The sequence below is a fragment of the Girardinichthys multiradiatus genome, chromosome 23, assembly GCF_021462225.1.
Source record: "Girardinichthys multiradiatus isolate DD_20200921_A chromosome 23, DD_fGirMul_XY1, whole genome shotgun sequence".
Lineage (NCBI taxonomy): Eukaryota > Metazoa > Chordata > Actinopteri > Cyprinodontiformes > Goodeidae > Girardinichthys > Girardinichthys multiradiatus.
Window position 1 is genome coordinate 40,197,114 of NC_061815.1, and position 16,712 is coordinate 40,213,825.

The 16,712-nt window shown below is 38.5% G+C and overlaps 2 protein-coding genes across 21 annotated transcripts in view; both read right to left on the bottom strand.

Moving 5' to 3' along the window:
* mcf2a (MCF.2 cell line derived transforming sequence a) overlaps positions 1-5,998 on the bottom strand; it is a 32,537-nt gene extending 26,539 nt beyond the window's left edge. For 2 of the 8 annotated variants that reach the window (XR_007036494.1, XR_007036497.1), the window contains exon 1: positions 5,448-5,997. Coding sequence is in view for 4 of the 8 variants with exons in the window: in XM_047354525.1 (XP_047210481.1) it covers positions 5,448-5,559 (112 nt within the window). In the remaining 4 variants the exon portion in view is untranslated. Of the gene's footprint in view, positions 1-5,447 lie in introns of all 8 variants that reach the window. The other 6 variants (XR_007036495.1, XR_007036496.1, XM_047354525.1 and 3 more) reach the window with 6 other exon arrangements.
* Positions 5,999-6,683: 685 nt separating this feature from the next.
* Positions 6,684-16,712, bottom strand: part of atp11c (ATPase phospholipid transporting 11C) — an 80,100-nt gene continuing 70,071 nt past the window's right edge. For 3 of the 13 annotated variants that reach the window (XM_047353234.1, XM_047353244.1, XM_047353246.1), the window contains 6 exons: positions 16,557-16,660; positions 16,309-16,465; positions 15,630-15,653; positions 13,018-13,117; positions 10,773-10,804; positions 6,684-10,487 (listed from right to left, as the gene is read on the bottom strand). In XM_047353234.1, the coding sequence (XP_047209190.1) occupies positions 13,022-13,117; positions 15,630-15,653; positions 16,309-16,465; positions 16,557-16,660 (381 nt within the window). In that variant the 3' untranslated portion in view covers positions 6,684-10,487; positions 10,773-10,804; positions 13,018-13,021. Of the gene's footprint in view, positions 10,488-10,772; positions 10,805-13,017; positions 13,118-13,889; positions 13,981-15,629; positions 15,654-16,308; positions 16,466-16,556; positions 16,661-16,712 lie in introns of those variants that run through there. The other 10 variants (XM_047353237.1, XM_047353235.1, XM_047353238.1 and 7 more) reach the window with 10 other exon arrangements.

The following is a 16,712-nucleotide window of genomic DNA, read 5'->3' on the forward strand; positions in this document are numbered from 1 at the left end:
ATGTACTGGTTTATTTGAGTCATACAAATTATCTCTTCAATGCCTTCAGCTGCAGCAGATCACAGTGCAGTGATTCTCTCAAATTTAATCATTTCCTCATAAAAAAAATAATCAGCTCAGAGGGACAGAAATAGAGAAAAAAAGACGAGGAAAGGTTGAAGAGTGATCGTAGTAGCAAACTAGGTGTTATTTTCCATGAGGCGACCGCAGTAATACTGTGTGTCAGGGAGTAAGTAATAAGCTCCACTAGAACCTGCTGAATATTTGATGTGTTTCAGTAACAGAGAGGAGCTGAGCCAAGCCAGGAGCATTGGGTAAACTGTGCACGCACACAGATCCAGGACGAAGTTACTGTCACACTTGAAAAGTTATATAATCATTAACATTCAGCCCGCGAAGCCGGAAGCAGGATGAGGAAAGGTCTTAAGTAGATGTTAAGGGATGTTATTCATTGAAACTACAGTGTAGGATGATATCTAACACTACAGAAATTACAGGGTTAAGTTTTTACATAAACTGGAACAAAAAAAGTACTGTATCTGTCAAATGAAGGATACCCTATACTGCAAACTGTAGTACTGTTAATAAACTTTGTAATTTTGTGGAGGCACCACCCCCACTCTTGACCCTGACACACTACCAGACCATTTAATTATTGATTGCTTTGTGCTATTTCAACGAGGCTGGATGCCGTAACCATAGGTATTTATCTATATACAGTGCCTTGCAAAGTATTTATACACCTTGAACTTTTTCACATTTTGTCATGTTTCAACAAAAACGTTTTGTGTTTGGGTTTTATGTCAGACAAAATGAAAGAAAAATAACACATCATTTTCATTTTTTTTTTACTAACAGAAATCTGGAAAGTATACCATACATCTGTATTTAGCCCCCTTTACTCAGACAGACCTAAATAAAAATAAAATCCAGTGACACCAATTATCCTCAGAACATTACAGAAAAAACAGCATCATGATCTCCAAGGATCGCTCTAGACGAGCGAGGGATAAAGTTGTGGAGATGTCTAAGGCAGAGAATTGTTCAAATACATTACTCCAAGCTTTAACATCTCACAGAGCTTTGTTCAAGCCATCATCTGAGAATGGGAAGAGTATGGGACAACTGCAGACCTACATGGCTGTCAACCTGGGGTGGAGTGAAAGTTCCCCTTCTCAGATGACAATGACCGTAAACGTACAGTCAGGCTTACAATGGAATGGTTTTGATTAAAGTATGTTTATGTGTTAGCACGTAGTTGCTGCTAAACGTATCCGAGTATTGACTCAGGCAGGTTGAACAGAATTGCACACAACACATTTTTCAGATTTCTTGAAAACCTTGTATCCTCTTTCTTCCACTTCATAATAACTGGCACAGCTTGAAAAATTGATTTATCTTGAAAAAGTTTTGTATTTATTGTCACTCATTTTAGAAAGTCAAACCTATATCTTACTTAGATTCATTACATACAGAGGATTAGAATAAAATATTTCAAGGTTTAATTTATTTTCATTTTGAAGATTATGGCTTACAGGTAATGAAAACCCAAAATTCAGTGTGTCAGAAAATTAGAATAGTACTCAAAATCAGTGAAAAACACATTTTAAACAAAAAAAATCAGGCCTTTGAAAAGTATGTTCATTTGCATGCATTGAACACTTGATTGGGCTCATTTTGCATGAATTACTGCATCAATGCGGCATGGCATGGAGGCGATCAGCCTGTGGTTTTGCTCAGTTGTAATGGAAGCCCAGGTTGATTTGATAGTGTCCTTCAGGTCATCTGCATTGTTGGCTCTGGTTCCTCTCATCTTCCTTTTAATATTACTCTATTGATTCTCTATGGGGTTCAGGTCAGAGGGTTTGCTGGCCAATCAAGCACAGCAACAACACTGTCATTAAACCAGCCTTTGGTACCTTTGGCAGAGTGAGCTGGTACCAGGTCCTGCTGGAAAATCTCCTTGAAGCTTTTCAGCAGAAGGAAGCTTAAAGTGCACTAAATGTTCTTGGTACATGGTTTTTTTGAGTATGGACTTCAGAACACACAGTGGACCAACACCAGCAGATGACCTAGCACCCTAAATCATCACCAACTGTGGAAAGTTCTCACTCAAGCAATGTGGATTGCATGGCTCTTCACTTGTCCTCAAGTCGCCAGGACTTTGATTTCAAATAAAATGCATTCTTTACTTTCATCTAAAAACAGGACATTGGACCACTGAGCAACAGTCCAGCTCCTTTTCTCAGGCCAGGTAAGATGCTTCTGATGTTGACTCTGGTTCTGAAGTGGCTTGACACAATGACTGCAACATTTGTAGGTCATGTGTAGGATTTTCTTCTGCAAAGTGTCTTACCGTGTGCTGATTGCAGCCTCACTCCACTCCTTGGGAAGCTCTCTTAAATTCTTGAATGGGTTTTGCTTGACAATCTTCTCAAGGCTGCGGTTCTCCCTGTTACTGGTGCACCTTCTCCGACTACAGTTTTCTTTCACTCAACACAATATGACCCAGTTGTATGAATTATCAAAATTTTGAAATATTTCACTCCATGTGTAATGAATCTATATAATATATGATTTTCACTTTCTGAAAGGAGCGAAGAAATATTGAGCTTACTAACGATATTCAAATTTTGGAGGCTGAACTGGCGTGTATGATTTTGTTTAGGTCTATCACAGGAAAAAAAGTTTGTGTTTATAACTTGACAAAATATGAAAAAGTTATAGGGATATTAACACATTTGACCTCTTCAGCTGACATGCCGGACTCTGTAGGACAGTGTGTGCAAATGAAAGTCAAGTAACCTCTGTTTGCTCTTCTGTTCTATATGGAAACAGTGATTTGCTCCGGACCAATCCCTTCAGTGTGCTTACAAAGCTAAGGGCAGGGAGCTTATCTCTGTTGTCCAAACAATCCAATAATAATCTACACCGATTTTATCACACGGCGCCCCTGCAACACGCACTCTATAATTTATAACTTTATATTTTATTCAATAAATGCATTTCGTGAGCTTTTTAAGATCACCAGTGAAGGAAAATAAAAAAAACAATGAGCAAACACTTCACTGGAAAGCAAGGAGGATACATGAATGTCTGTTTGGTAAAATATTAAATCTAATAAAGCATAACTTTGTTCATTTCAAATCATGTAAAAAACGTACTGGTGTTCAAGTTTTTAAACCCTCAAAATAAAGATTGTGCAGAAGAGCATGTTTAAAGCACAGTAAAGGTACATGAATCATGCAGTGTGTTGTGAAGAGGGTCTGGTTGAATGTAGAGTATTTCACAGACACCAAAAAATGCAGACAATCTTAATCCTTTGCAAGGTAAGAAAAAAGCTCTCAAACACAAACACTTTCATAAAACACTGAAACATTTGTGGTTTTTGCTAAATGATGTTTTAAATCCTCAGGGAAAACACTGGTTGGTGGCAGGATTCTGGTAAAAACAAGTGAAGGAAAAAAAAAAAAAAAAAAAAACGTGTTTTCCACCCACCGGGATACATGAAAGCTTGATTGGTTTTAGATCAGAAAGGCCTGAATAAGAAACTGTGCAGAACAGCACTGTGTGCGTCATGAAACATTTATTGTAATGAAATATGTTCCAGTTGAGACCCCTAAAGCAAATCATCTGAAGGTCAAGCCAAAAAAATAGGGCCCCTGGACTAGATCCAGTTTTGCAGGCCTGCTTATATGTTTTATGAAGTATGCCACTTGCAATAGGTTAAAGGTTCGGTAGACATCAAATCCAAGGTTTTTAGGCCTTGTCTGCATGAAAACAATGTTTTCAACATGTTTTTGCATTTGTCATTTCTAAAAGGTTTAAAGTTTCAGACATCAATTTTGAAATTCAGATGGTTTTTAAATAATCATCCATTCACTAGATGTTAATATAGAATACATTTTTGGGTTCAGTTTCTCTAGCCAGATCCAAACCTAATCCCTGCCTGACCCGTAGAATCCAAAAATCACTTGAATAGAACTTGTCTCACAACACACAGAAGGCCAAAGCATCTCAAAAAGACACATTATGCTACGATCTAAAAAACTATTTTGCATTTTCCACAAATGGACAATAAGTGGAACACTGGTGAAACTTCTCAGGTGTGGCCAGACGACCAACATTAACGCAGGAGTATGTTTAAGACTCATCCAGGAGGTCACAATGACCTAAAACAACAAATAAAACACTGCTAGCCTTTTTGCCATCAGTGTTAATGAAATGTTTAAGGTGAAAACCACTTCTGAGTAAAAAGAAAACAAAGGCCTGTCTCATTGGCAAAAAAATAAAAAATAAAACTCTTTATAATACCAAAGGCCTTTGGGAAAATGCTCTGTGGACTGATGAAAAAAATCCAGAGTAAAACAGACAAACATAGCGATGATTTTTGTGACGTCTGGAGGTGATTTGTTGCCTCATGACCAGAATGACTTCTAACTGACTGAACCATGAATTATGCTCTCATCAAAAAAACCTTTAGTGAAATTTCTTTCCATCAGTCGGTGACCTTAAACTCAAGCTATGATTATTCAGTAAGACAACGATCCAAAGTAACCCAGCCAGTCCACTTCTGATTCATTACCAGTTAGCGATTTATTGCAGTTGTTGCTACAAATGGAGGAACAACCATTTACCTCTTTTAAAGGGCAGTTACTTCTTTACAAAGGCTGGATTTGCTTTGGATAATTTTTCTTTTTTTTTTTAAGTTAAATCAAATGTTTTTTTAACTGTATGATGTACTTACTCTGTTTATCTTTGATATTATAAATTTGTTTCATCTATGACATTAAAGTGTGGCAAAATATGAAACGGTTTATCACTGCACACTCTGTAACAAGATTAGGGTAAAGTGGGAGGGAAGATGTAAGTTTTTACTCTCAGAAAGACATTTTCTCTTTCAGCCGTCAAACCCAGACCAGATTCAACAAGTAGGAAATATTGAGAGAGGAAAATAGATCAGCTAACATGTCAGGATCCCACAGTATTTCAGTCTGTGCTTTCGTTTTCAATGCGAAGCTCAACAGCCTGGTGCCCTAACAATATTGACCTATTGTTACAGTAATATTTATAATAATAATAAGACAGGCTGCTTTAATTTCTGCAGCAGTGATCTACAATCTAGTCTGCTGGTATTCTGTCTACAAATCATTCTTATAGATTGAAAATGTATCCATCTGTGGGTGGCTTAAAATAGCTGACATAATCCCTGCGATGGCCCACTGCTGGAGCAAAGCTGCAGGAACCAGTACATCAATAATAATGAAGCTTCACATCTCCAGTTACCTCCTCTCAGAAGTTAGGTTAAACTAAGCTGAGCTGCGTTACAGTATGTTTCTTTTTGTTGAATTGTGCAGATGAGTGTGAAATTAAGTAAGGGAGAGATAAAGACATGCATTGAATAGTCTGACATAATTTATAAGTTCTGTGAGCATCATGTTACTCACGCTGTAGGGTGCTCTCCAGCTGGGAGCCGGCCTGTAGAAGGCAGCGGTAGCTCTCCATCTCCTCTGACTCTTTGCCCAGGTACCTCTCCTCCTGCAGTGAAGCTGGGCCCATTCCCTCGGTTTCTGTCACAGAATCAGGCTGGGACAACTGTTTGATCACAGCAGTCCAGGCCTCATACTCTCTTCAGAGCGGTCAGGCAAGTTTACGGAGAACTAGAAGTGCTAGAACAGGAAATCCATCAAGTTCTGCGGGTGTGAGAGTCAGATGGGGACAGCTCCCTGAGGTTGTCGACCTTGAAGCTGCCGAGAGTGCCTTCACACTGAGCTGCACAGCTACATAACGGCAGAGGAGCCGTCTTCACAGGGACTCAGCAGTAGTTTGTTGACCCGTAGTTGCCCCAATCGGGTGTCTTTTTCTCCCCCAGTTGATACACACCAGAGTTGACAGTGTGTCCTGCTCTCAGCAGCAGTTAGCTGCTTCCAAACAAACAGAGCTCCATCTGGCCACGGCTGTCTGTCCCTTCCCCTCCCCTCTCTGAGCATTAGTGCGTCAGCTCTGCAGCGCGCAAAGCTCAAGAGTCTCCTCCTGACCCACTGCCAGCTCCCGCCCTTCTTTGCCTCACTGCTACACACTACTTAGGCTTTTTTTTCATGGTCTCTGTATGTAGGCTTCACCGTTAGGATGGCTAATATATTCATCATTTATTCTCCTGCTTTACTGTATAATAAATGCTCACAGAAAAGATTGACTGTTGAAAATAAAGAAATCTTCCTCTCCCTCTGCCAACAGCCTGTAATCCACAGAAATCATATTCAAAACCGCAGAACAAATAAGAAAGGGTGTCATTGTGTACATACTGTTACAGAGAGCCTTTTTCAGCTGAACTCCCCACTGCCCAGCCCACATCTCATCTAAATGGATCAGCAGTCAGCAACTCAACAAACTGGTGGAGAAAATGGGTGTAAATACAGATGTATTTAAATCCTCTCTCTCAGCTGGAGGTTTTCTTCCTTTCAGGCCACACATGGAGCGGCGTGAGAGCAGCAGCACTCGGACCTCATTCTGCAGCCACTCAGCTGATCCAGCTTAGCGTCTCGGTCATCTCATTACTGCACAGCATCTGCTGAGGGTGGCTGCAACACACACAAGCACGAACCGGCCACACATCCAGACCTTTTGCACCAAACAGAAACTGCTGACACAACTTCTACCGTAACAAATCACAAAGCAAACAGTTTATCTTTAAAACTTTCAGTTTTATTACAGAAACTCTTCAGGTTTTTAATATTTCAAAGAGGTACATTCAGCTTGGAGGTTTGAAGTGGTGAAGCTGGAGACTCAAAAGGCAGGAATCCCTGCCTGAGGTGCCTGAAAGTGAACACCTCCTAAGACAGACACCCACAGAGTCTCTTATTCTCTTTTCTTTTTTATTTTCTTTTTTTCTTTAAAAACTGGCTGGAAAAACGTTGCATTAAAAATACAATCCATTCATTTTAACATTTCATTTAGACAAGCAAAATATAACATATTTAAGCTCTGAAAATAGCATTTCTGAAGTCATTTAAAGGTTTCTCATCTATTGAAGCAGGCAGCCCCATCCAGTCTGAAAGTGAGTAGACAATTAATTAATCAAATGACCCTAAGCTCAGACCATATGCTGATGTCAGGTCAAGATTTTCCATTCCAATACCTTCATTATAGTGAGAATCTGATGATTTAAATAATACAATTTTCACTGCAAGACTTACAACAGCTTGGACACAAATCATTAGCAGTTATCAGTTTTACGCAAGTGTTATGGTTCTGCTAATAAGTTTACATACACCCATTGTTTGCATGAACGCCTTTCATTTTGGGTGCAACTGAACCTTTTTTTCTAGTGTTGATCAACACTGCAACGTTTATTTTTTCTAACCCATAGAGTATCAGAAATATACATACAACCCCACTAATATTGGGTTATATGCATTTCAGCAAGTTGCAGAGAAACCAAATGCTCCTCAGTAATTACAGCCTCCTGGTGTGATTTTAACTGAATATGTTGATATTTCTTTATCATCGCTGGATGATCTCATATAAACTGGTTGATTTCCTGGCACACAGAGCATAGTCCCTATTTTTCCATTATGCTATACCAGTTTATTTTACCCATTCCAAAACCAGTTTTGATGTGTGTTTGGGATCATTGTCCCATAAGGATACCCAACTCTAACCAATGTTACATTTAGTTGTTGACTTGAGGTTAAGGTGAAGAATTTAGACACATTCTCCTTCCTTCAATATTCCTATCATTTCGTGAAATGCACCAGTTCTACTGGCAGTGAAACAGACCCGCAGCATGACTCTACTACCACCATGCTTGATAATTGGTTCTCAGGTTAAAAAGCTTCAAGTCGACTTTACAGTTGGCTGTTTTTGTCCAGAGAGCTCAAGTTGTGTCTTATCTGAATGACATCTTGGTTGGCAACCTCTTAGTCAAATAATGTTTAAATTATTTATAATTTTTTACTTTTTTAACATCGTCTCTGCTGCTATTATCATTTTTCGTGCACGGTCCTTTTTTGTGCTGCTGTGACACATACATTTCCCCTTTGTGGGATCAATAAAATATCCTATCTTATAAAACTTGTTTCACTGTGGAGACTGGCCCTAGCATTCCAGCAGTTCCCATTTTGTAGCAGGCTTAAGCCTTGGTGGTTGCATGGCATCTCATCATCATATTTCTAACAAATTTTAATTCATTTGAGACCAAAATTTTGGTTCAGACTTTTAAAACTTAGACCCATTTCGGAGCTCCAACAGGACAATGATCCCGAACACATTTAAAAACCAGTTTTGGAAGAAGACTTCTTGACTGATCCTCTGAAAGCCCCCACCTTAATGTTGATGACAATGCTTAAAGCAGGGAATATGATGGGAAACCAATGATGTTTAATGAACTCCAAGGGGTAAATATCCAACCATAATAATGATAGTGGCCTGTTGATGATTACAAAGAGAATATTGAAGAGGTGGGGGTTGATAACACAAATCTGAATATTAGTAGGGTTGTATGAATATTACATTTATGTAAATTTCTGAAAATGTACAAACAATTTCAAAATGTGCACAACATTTTGTGTTTTTAAAAATGACTACAGATGTATGTTATAGCATGATTCCACTCTGGCCCCTCATCAAAATCACATTCATGCCCATAATGAGTGTATGTAAACCTGTGGCCAGGACTGTACTTTACAGAGGGACATAACCAGCCTCTGAGATTGATTTGGGGAATATGGGTGTATTGGGAAGGGGCTGCCTGGTCTATGCAGACACAATACAGACTGCTGAATGGGATTACTGCTGTCTCAAGTTAGAGCCGGAGAACAACACACAAGCTCCACTTGTTGGCACAAAGCTTAACATTCTCTGAATAATAAAAAGATACGTGTAATAAAAATATAACCTCCGTGAGTAAAATTACACTTAATAATAAATATGGCAAGTATATTTAATATGATTACAGAAGAAAGTAAAGCATATTACAAAAAGAGTATCAAAGTGTGTGAAATCATGTTATGTTTGGATGGAATGTATAAAGAACTACAGGTAAAAAGTTAAAGAAGGAGAAAAGGTGAACAGTTTACGCTATCAGCATCTCACAGTGAATTTAAGCTATGCTGATTCTGCAGTTCAAACAAAGAGCCACTTTAAAACCCAAATTTATCTGAGGAGACAAAATGAACACCAAATAATCATAAATATCTCATTTAGACTTTATCTACGTGTTGATTTTTGTTTACAGTGTGCACTGATTATTGGTAATCTTACCTAACTGATACTGTATACATGTGCATCCAGGTATAATTAACGTGACCAGATTCATAATAAAGAACCAGTTTCCTTATTAGAGCTGAAAATGTCAAACTGATCCGAATCAACAAAGTTCAAGTAAACCTGGGCTTCATTACACGCAGGCATTTGTGGCTATTCTCATCCAGCATATTTTTGCACTTCTAAACAACGCACCCATACACATAGGCCTGTCCCCGTAAGGCCACATTTGTTTGGACGCAATCTGATCATTTTGGCTTTGAGCAGATGTTAATAAACATCTCTAAGCTATGTACAGAACACCAAATATATTATTTTTTCATTTCATAATGGACTCTATTAAATAATCTTTGAGGCTGGAAGGCTTTAGCTCACGCTCCATGTAACGTTTCATTGCTGGGGCGTGCTTTAAGTCTTTAATCTAACGCTCAATCTTACACAAGCACACATTTTGGACTGACTGGTAATAACAGACTCCTCTTATAACTTAGCAATAAAAACAGATATCAGATTTTCCACCAAAACAAAATAATAATAAAAACTACTCTAACAGTCTGCATGCTGCTTTCAGCTGCACTGATATCACATTTAGTAATATTTCACCTGGAATGATTTGGATTTGTAGACAAAAACATTCGAAATTAATAAAAAGGACACAACATTGCAAAAATACAAGTGTAGAGATTAAGTTTAAATAAAAAGATTATGGAAAACACAGACTAAATATCAGAGAAGTGGGATTTTAGTTTTCATGCAGATGTACCATTCTTGGAGTGGATATTACAACTGCTTGATGAAACAAAGTAGTTGTACTTAGCTACTGGCAAGGTAGCATTCATTTGTAAGCAAATATCAAAAAAGCAAAAGAAAGAAGATTCATGCCCATCTTCCGAGTTATTTTTATAAAATATAGTAGAGCACTGCTCTGCAGGCATGCGCTGGGCAGGTGACTGCGCAAAAAAAACTAAAAAAAGAAACAGAAGTCAAAAGACTTCAAAAACAATTTGAACTTCTCCCCCAAGTCTTTACATGGTGTTTTTCATCCTCTTCATCTTGATCTCTTGCTTCACACCTTTTAATATTTTTCCTCATCTCCACCCTTACTGAAGTCACTTCAGCTATGGAAGAAAATCAAAAAGAAGAGGATTTCAGTGCAGTGTCCAGGCTGCCTTTCACTCATGCTCCTTCAGGTGCTTGTAGGAAAGTGGTGTGACAGCAGCGATCTGGAAGCAGCACAAGAAGAAAGACTTTTACTTTGTGCTTTAATCAAGAGCTGGAGACAACACAGAGAAAAATAGAGCCTCAAATTAGCTTACATCACCAGAAAATCAACAGTGATTGGCTACAAAACAATGAACAAGAAAGCTACAATGATTACAGCATCCTCACCACCGACAGAGGACAGACATTAGTAAGGAAACTATCCCATTTTCCCCATATCAGCTGATCTGTTGAAGCTCAGCAGGCAGATTTAAACACACTGTTAGTGCTCTCTCTTTGAGGTTTACCTGGAAGCTTGTAGGAGGTCACCCTCTGCCAGCTACAGGGAGAATAAAAACCAGGTTAAATGTGAACAGTTCTTGCAAGAAGCTGTTCGATACTACTAGGCAGCCAGGGACACTGGTGAATAGTGGCGTAACCAGTCTCCTTAGCAGATGTTCAGGGGACAGACAAATAACTGGGAACGCTTGAGAGTAATTAACTAAACGTACAGCGCCAAGCCAGATTATTTACTCCCCCCAAAACCTTTCACATTGTTATTTTACGACTACAATCTTTCATGTAAATTATTGGGATTTTATGTGACAGACCAACTCAAGGTAGGGCAGAACTGTGAAGTGGACAAAAAAATAAAACTAAAATAAATCAGAAAACTGTAGCATCTTATGTATTCAGGCCCCCTGAGATAAAGGTTTGTAGGACCACCTTTTGCTGTAATTACAGCTGCGAGTCTTTTAGGGTATCTCTCTACAAGCTTTGCACATCTAGCATTTTCAAGTGTAACCACAAATTATCATTTATATCCGGACTTGGACTGGAACTGCTTTGATCTAAACCCTTTCTACTGCAGCTCTGGCGACTCTTTTGCAGCCTATTAACAGTTTTTATTCCAGTTATGTCCTGTATTTAGTTCCATCTTCCCATCAACCACGACCAGTTCCCCTGTTCCTGCTGAAGAAAGTACCCTCACAGCATGATGCTCCCACTACCATGTTTAATAATAGGGCTCATGTGTTCAAGTTGTGGAGTACTAAATAGCAATTTTCATGTAGGTCAAAGTTCATTATTTTTATTTTATATGACCTTTTTCCCACATTTGTTGAGTGGAAAACTTTAAATGAGACCTCTTGTGTCTTTCTTTAAACTATGGCTTTCTTTCTGCCGCTCTTCAATAAAGGCCAGATTTGTGGAGTATAAAACGATATCAGAGAATAGTTTTCCTGTAGACAAATTATTTCATCTAAGCTGTAATCCTCTGAAACTCCTGCAAAATTACTATGGGCCTCTTGGCCTCTCAGTTGGACAACATGTCTTAGGTTAGCACTTGTGACATGCTCTTCACTTTCAGATGACGGATTGAACAATGTTCAGAGATGTTTAAAGTTTGGGATATTGTCTTATTACATAACTCTGTCCCAAACTACTCCAAAACTATATTCCTGACCACACTGGTGTTCACTAATGTTTTCTAACAAACCCGTGAAGCCTTCACAGAACAGCTGGATCCTGAAGGCAACTGGTTACAGTGGTTTTTATTTAGAGGCACCGGATTAAAGGGGGCCAAATACATTTGCATACCACAAAGTTCCGATTATTATTGGAAAAAAACATGTTTGAAAACCATGTATTATTTTCCTTCCAGTTTACAATTATGCACTTCTTTGTGTTAGTCTTTACACGAAATCTTAAAAAATACTTAAAGGTTTGTGGTTGTAACAAGATGAAAAAAAATGTTAATTGGTATAAATAATTTTGCAGGGCTGTGTAAATCCACAATTTGGTGCAAAGGTGTTTTAGGAACAAACTTTAAGTTTTGTCCAACTTTTTTTGTTTGTAATTTGGACATCTGCACCCCTGTAATTCAGCAGCATTTCGGCTAAGGTTGCATCAGAGTAACTTCATGCACCAAACTCAAGCACAGCACTCACAAATGAATCCATTATTTACCAAAAAGGTAAGCAGACAGTGAATAACACAGATGACTTAATCAAATGAACAAACCACAACATTACAAACGGCACATGAATGCTGAACAGTGGAGAGGTAGCAAGTAATAATCCCAGATCAGACCTGTGGTTAGAAACGACAAGATAGGAAGGGAAAAGACACCCCAGACTCCAAATCAGGAAAATAAAACTGACTGGAAAAAAATGATTTGCGTCAGAACCACATGCAAATGGAAATTTAAGCTGTGCATTCAAAGGAAGGCTGAAAGGAGCATGTGACTGTACAAAAAAAAGTGAGCAAGGAGGCAATCATTGGTGAAATAAATGCATTATTTAACCATATTATCCAAAACTTGATACAAAATGATAGTAGTGTAATAAATGTCTCTCTTCAGCCAGCCTATTTCAGCTTACACAACACAAACAAGAAGAAAAACAAATTCTATTCTTTTTTAGATATGGCTTATATGCCATTTGGGTTTCGATTTTCTTAATAGAATTTGGTGTTACAATTAAGACAGGAGGCTAAAATGGATTTGAAAGGGAGTCCCTGATTAGGTTGAATGGCCTAAAAGTGGGCAAGTACCTGTTTAAATGACAGTATTGGATTCATCTGAAAAGGTTCTCATGAGCAGGGGCCTGGCTGAAGACTGGGGGCCCCCCACGTTCGACTGAACTTGCTTTTTCTAGAAGGGTGAGGCAAAACACACTGTTGACTTCACTACGCTGGCAAGCACAAACATGCTTCTCCTTCAGCTTGTACACATACATAAACACATGCATTCACAAGAGATTAAAAGTTCACAAAAATGGGCAATAAAAATTAGTCCATGTGCCTTCCTAGACAGCTCCCCTTGGCAAAAACAACCTTCAGTTTTAAAATGTAATTTTTCTATGCTCAACATTTATGAAACTAAGCACAAACAGAAAAAAAGCTGTAGGCTGTGGAGACTGGGTTGAGGATCCAGGATGAGGTTGGGACTCATGCCTCATGCAGTGGAGTCTGGGTGCTTTTAGCTGCTGCAGTCACCGGACAAGACATGCGGAGGCAGCAGGCATTGGAGCAGCACAGGGAGCTGGGAGGAGACACTGACTGATAAAACTGGACAGACAAGGATGGAAGACTGACTGCACGCTCAGCATGGACTTCCTGTCCTACTCCACACTGCAGGAAGAGCTGGCAGCACACCACTCCTCCCAATTTAATAAATTATAATTAAATTAAGACATTTGAGTCAACGTTTAAAAATGTGGGCTTCCTAGCATCGACTCTGCAATTAAACTGTCCAACAGAGTGGGACCAGGATCAAAATCTATATGATTAAATTTGTATATTAAGGAAGGAGACAGTGGGAGAGGAAGGACACAGTGAGAAGGAAACAAGCTAGTTTCCAAGCAAACAGAAAATTCTCAGAGTGAGAATAAAGTTTGAATATCAACAGACAGAAAATAGGAGACCTCAGTCGCTCCATGAGATGCTGTGAGTGCTAGCTGTCTGAGATAGCATGAAGATAGTAGAAGTCCCCGAGGATGGAAGGCGACGCTTCATCTTTAGGGAAGACAGTACAGACAGGAAGAAAGGAAAAATAGGAGGATGACAGGTAAGAATGTATGATAGTGTTGAGAAGTCATTTTGACAAAAAAAAAAAACAGGTTAGGTGAAAAGGGGAACCGACTGATGTAAAACTAGACTGCAAGGATATCAATTAGTAAATACTGTTTATCGGAACCATAAATCCACCAAAGTTTTCATTTTCCATGATTTATAATAGCAGTATAAAATGACAAAATACACCAGAGGCTCTCACATACCAGCAAACATAACCTGTGATCACAGTGCAAACGTGAGGCTGATAGGATGCGAACTGGAAGGACAACATCTGTGTGTTTAAAAATGTGTAGGGTTCCTACAAATCCTCCAACAAATTCAAAATTGCTCTTTTCCAGACTCAAGCTTCAAGATCTTTGGCTGTTTTTATAACATTCAAGACATTTGAGTACAAAACAGAAAGTATGTTTATGTTTTACACATTTCATGGTTTCAAAAGCACAAACATCTCCTGTCACTTTTTCTAAGCTAAAGGTTGTTTAAATGAGGCGATGTGGTAAAGTGCCGGAGTTTTCTCTTCTCTGACTGATGCATAAAAAAAAATTAACAGGGGCCCACACTTGCTGTGCACTGTCTGTCAGCTGGCTTACTCAGATTTTCCTCATTTAATAGACAAATTGGGCTGTTTGGAAATACTTTACACAAAACATGGGACTGGGAAAGTGTGAAACTAAATGTGCGTCAAATTCAAAATACCAATGACAAAGTGATAATAATTGATTTAATTGTAATAATCAATATGTTACAATATCATAGCAGCAGTAGAACTATCTTTTGGTCTTCAGCTATAAATAAAAGCAAATAATCAGGTTATGCATTGTTGTTTGACATTTTTGCATAGATACCATAACAAAATACCACACAGGAAGAAGATCAGCGCCTTTTTTAAATGTTTGAATGAAGCTGCAATTATGTTCCGGCTCCTGTCAGTAACTCTTAAGATTAAAGGGTTAGTTGAGATTTTTTGAAGTGAGGTGTTGCAAAGTTAGCAGTAATGATTTTCTTACCTGGAGTAGAAAGATGTCATATCACCAATCGCTGGTTGGAAATTAAAGAAGTCCTTGGAGTGGTGGATGGCTAATAGCTAATCAGAGACACACTACCTGTTTTTCATTGACTTTAGCTATTTGAAATAAAAACGCTCATATCAGTAGGATATAACACTATGTTAGCCAGTATTAACGGTCTTTTCACACCAGAATGTTGTTACTTATGGTGCTACTTTGTTCAGCTGATAAACATCCATGTTTCTTTGTGAACTTGTGTTGCTGAATCATTTCCCCAGATAAGATGTGACTTGCCAGTGCACTTAAGCTCCTCTAAAAATGAAGCAAATTTTGCATCAGTGGTCCAGCAGCTTCTAACACCGTATCTCCCTATGCTTTCCAGGTTATGTTGTCGTTTAAAAATCACCCCAAGTGACTCACGGACAAAGTGGATTGATGTAGTGCATGTCTGCTTAGCTTGTTATTCTTCCACCACCTTGGGGGATGTGCTTAATTTTCCAACAAGTTTACAGAGATATAATGTCTTTTTACTTTATGAAAAGGAACGAATACTGATAATAATTACAAAAAATCCAAACTAACCTTATAAGGTGTTATATGTGCATTCTGCAGAAATTACAAAGATAAATGACGTAATCAACAAATAGATAAATGTAAAAAGCCTTAATCAGGTCTGGAACGTCAAACAGTTTTCCATGCTTGATTTTGTTTTTTTACAGAATAACCCAGGGATGGAAAAACGATCACAGAGTTTTTAAGATAGAGTTGGAAGTCTGATCTTAACACAGTTGGGAGACGTATGCTAAAATTTGATTTTGGGCTATAAGCTTACTGAACTAATGTGTCAATACAGGACTAAATATTAATAAAGATCCCCAAGAACCATAAAAGAAATAAGTGCAGCGCACACGGTTACAAAACATCAGTGGACGTTAGCTACCAAAACATTGATAGCTAACAGTTTCCTCTTGCTTTCCTCTTAAACTTTGAAACTACAGGTAAGACATGTATTCTATTAAACCCACTATAACTTCAGATGCACTTCAGAGATAGTCGATAATGATGGCCAACTGTGAAATCGGCCATTAGCTGTAAATTTTACTCATAACTCTATTCAATCAACATTTAAAATGGTATTGCAAACAGACTCAAAAGATCAGCTTCAAAATGCATATATAAAATAGTTAAAATTGTTAATTTTAATTAAAGCAAATATTGAATGTATGAATAAATTTATAAAATCTGTGCAGTTGAGCTTCACCTGTCGAGCGTGGGGTCCACGAGGCTTGCGGAGCACCACAAGCAGGATCTCTGGCAGTAGACTGAGGAGTATGAGTAAGATGATGACCAGCCATGCTGACACTGAGCTCAACATGTTAGCGAACACAAAGTACAAACGCTGGTGCCTCAGGAAGGGCCTGCTGGAGAAAACACACTTGAGGTCACATTATCTGTTTTCATATTTGAGAAAAGTTCAACTACAACTTGTTTTTACATGTATTTTCTGACCATATTATTCCTCCCCAGAAGAAGCTGAAAAACACATAAAAAGCCAGGGAACCCCAGATTACAAAGTGGTTGATCCATGTCCAATGCCGTGTGATCAGAGCCAGCTGCACAGAAGAAGAAAAGTCACTTCAAGACAATACCCAGAATCCACTTTGG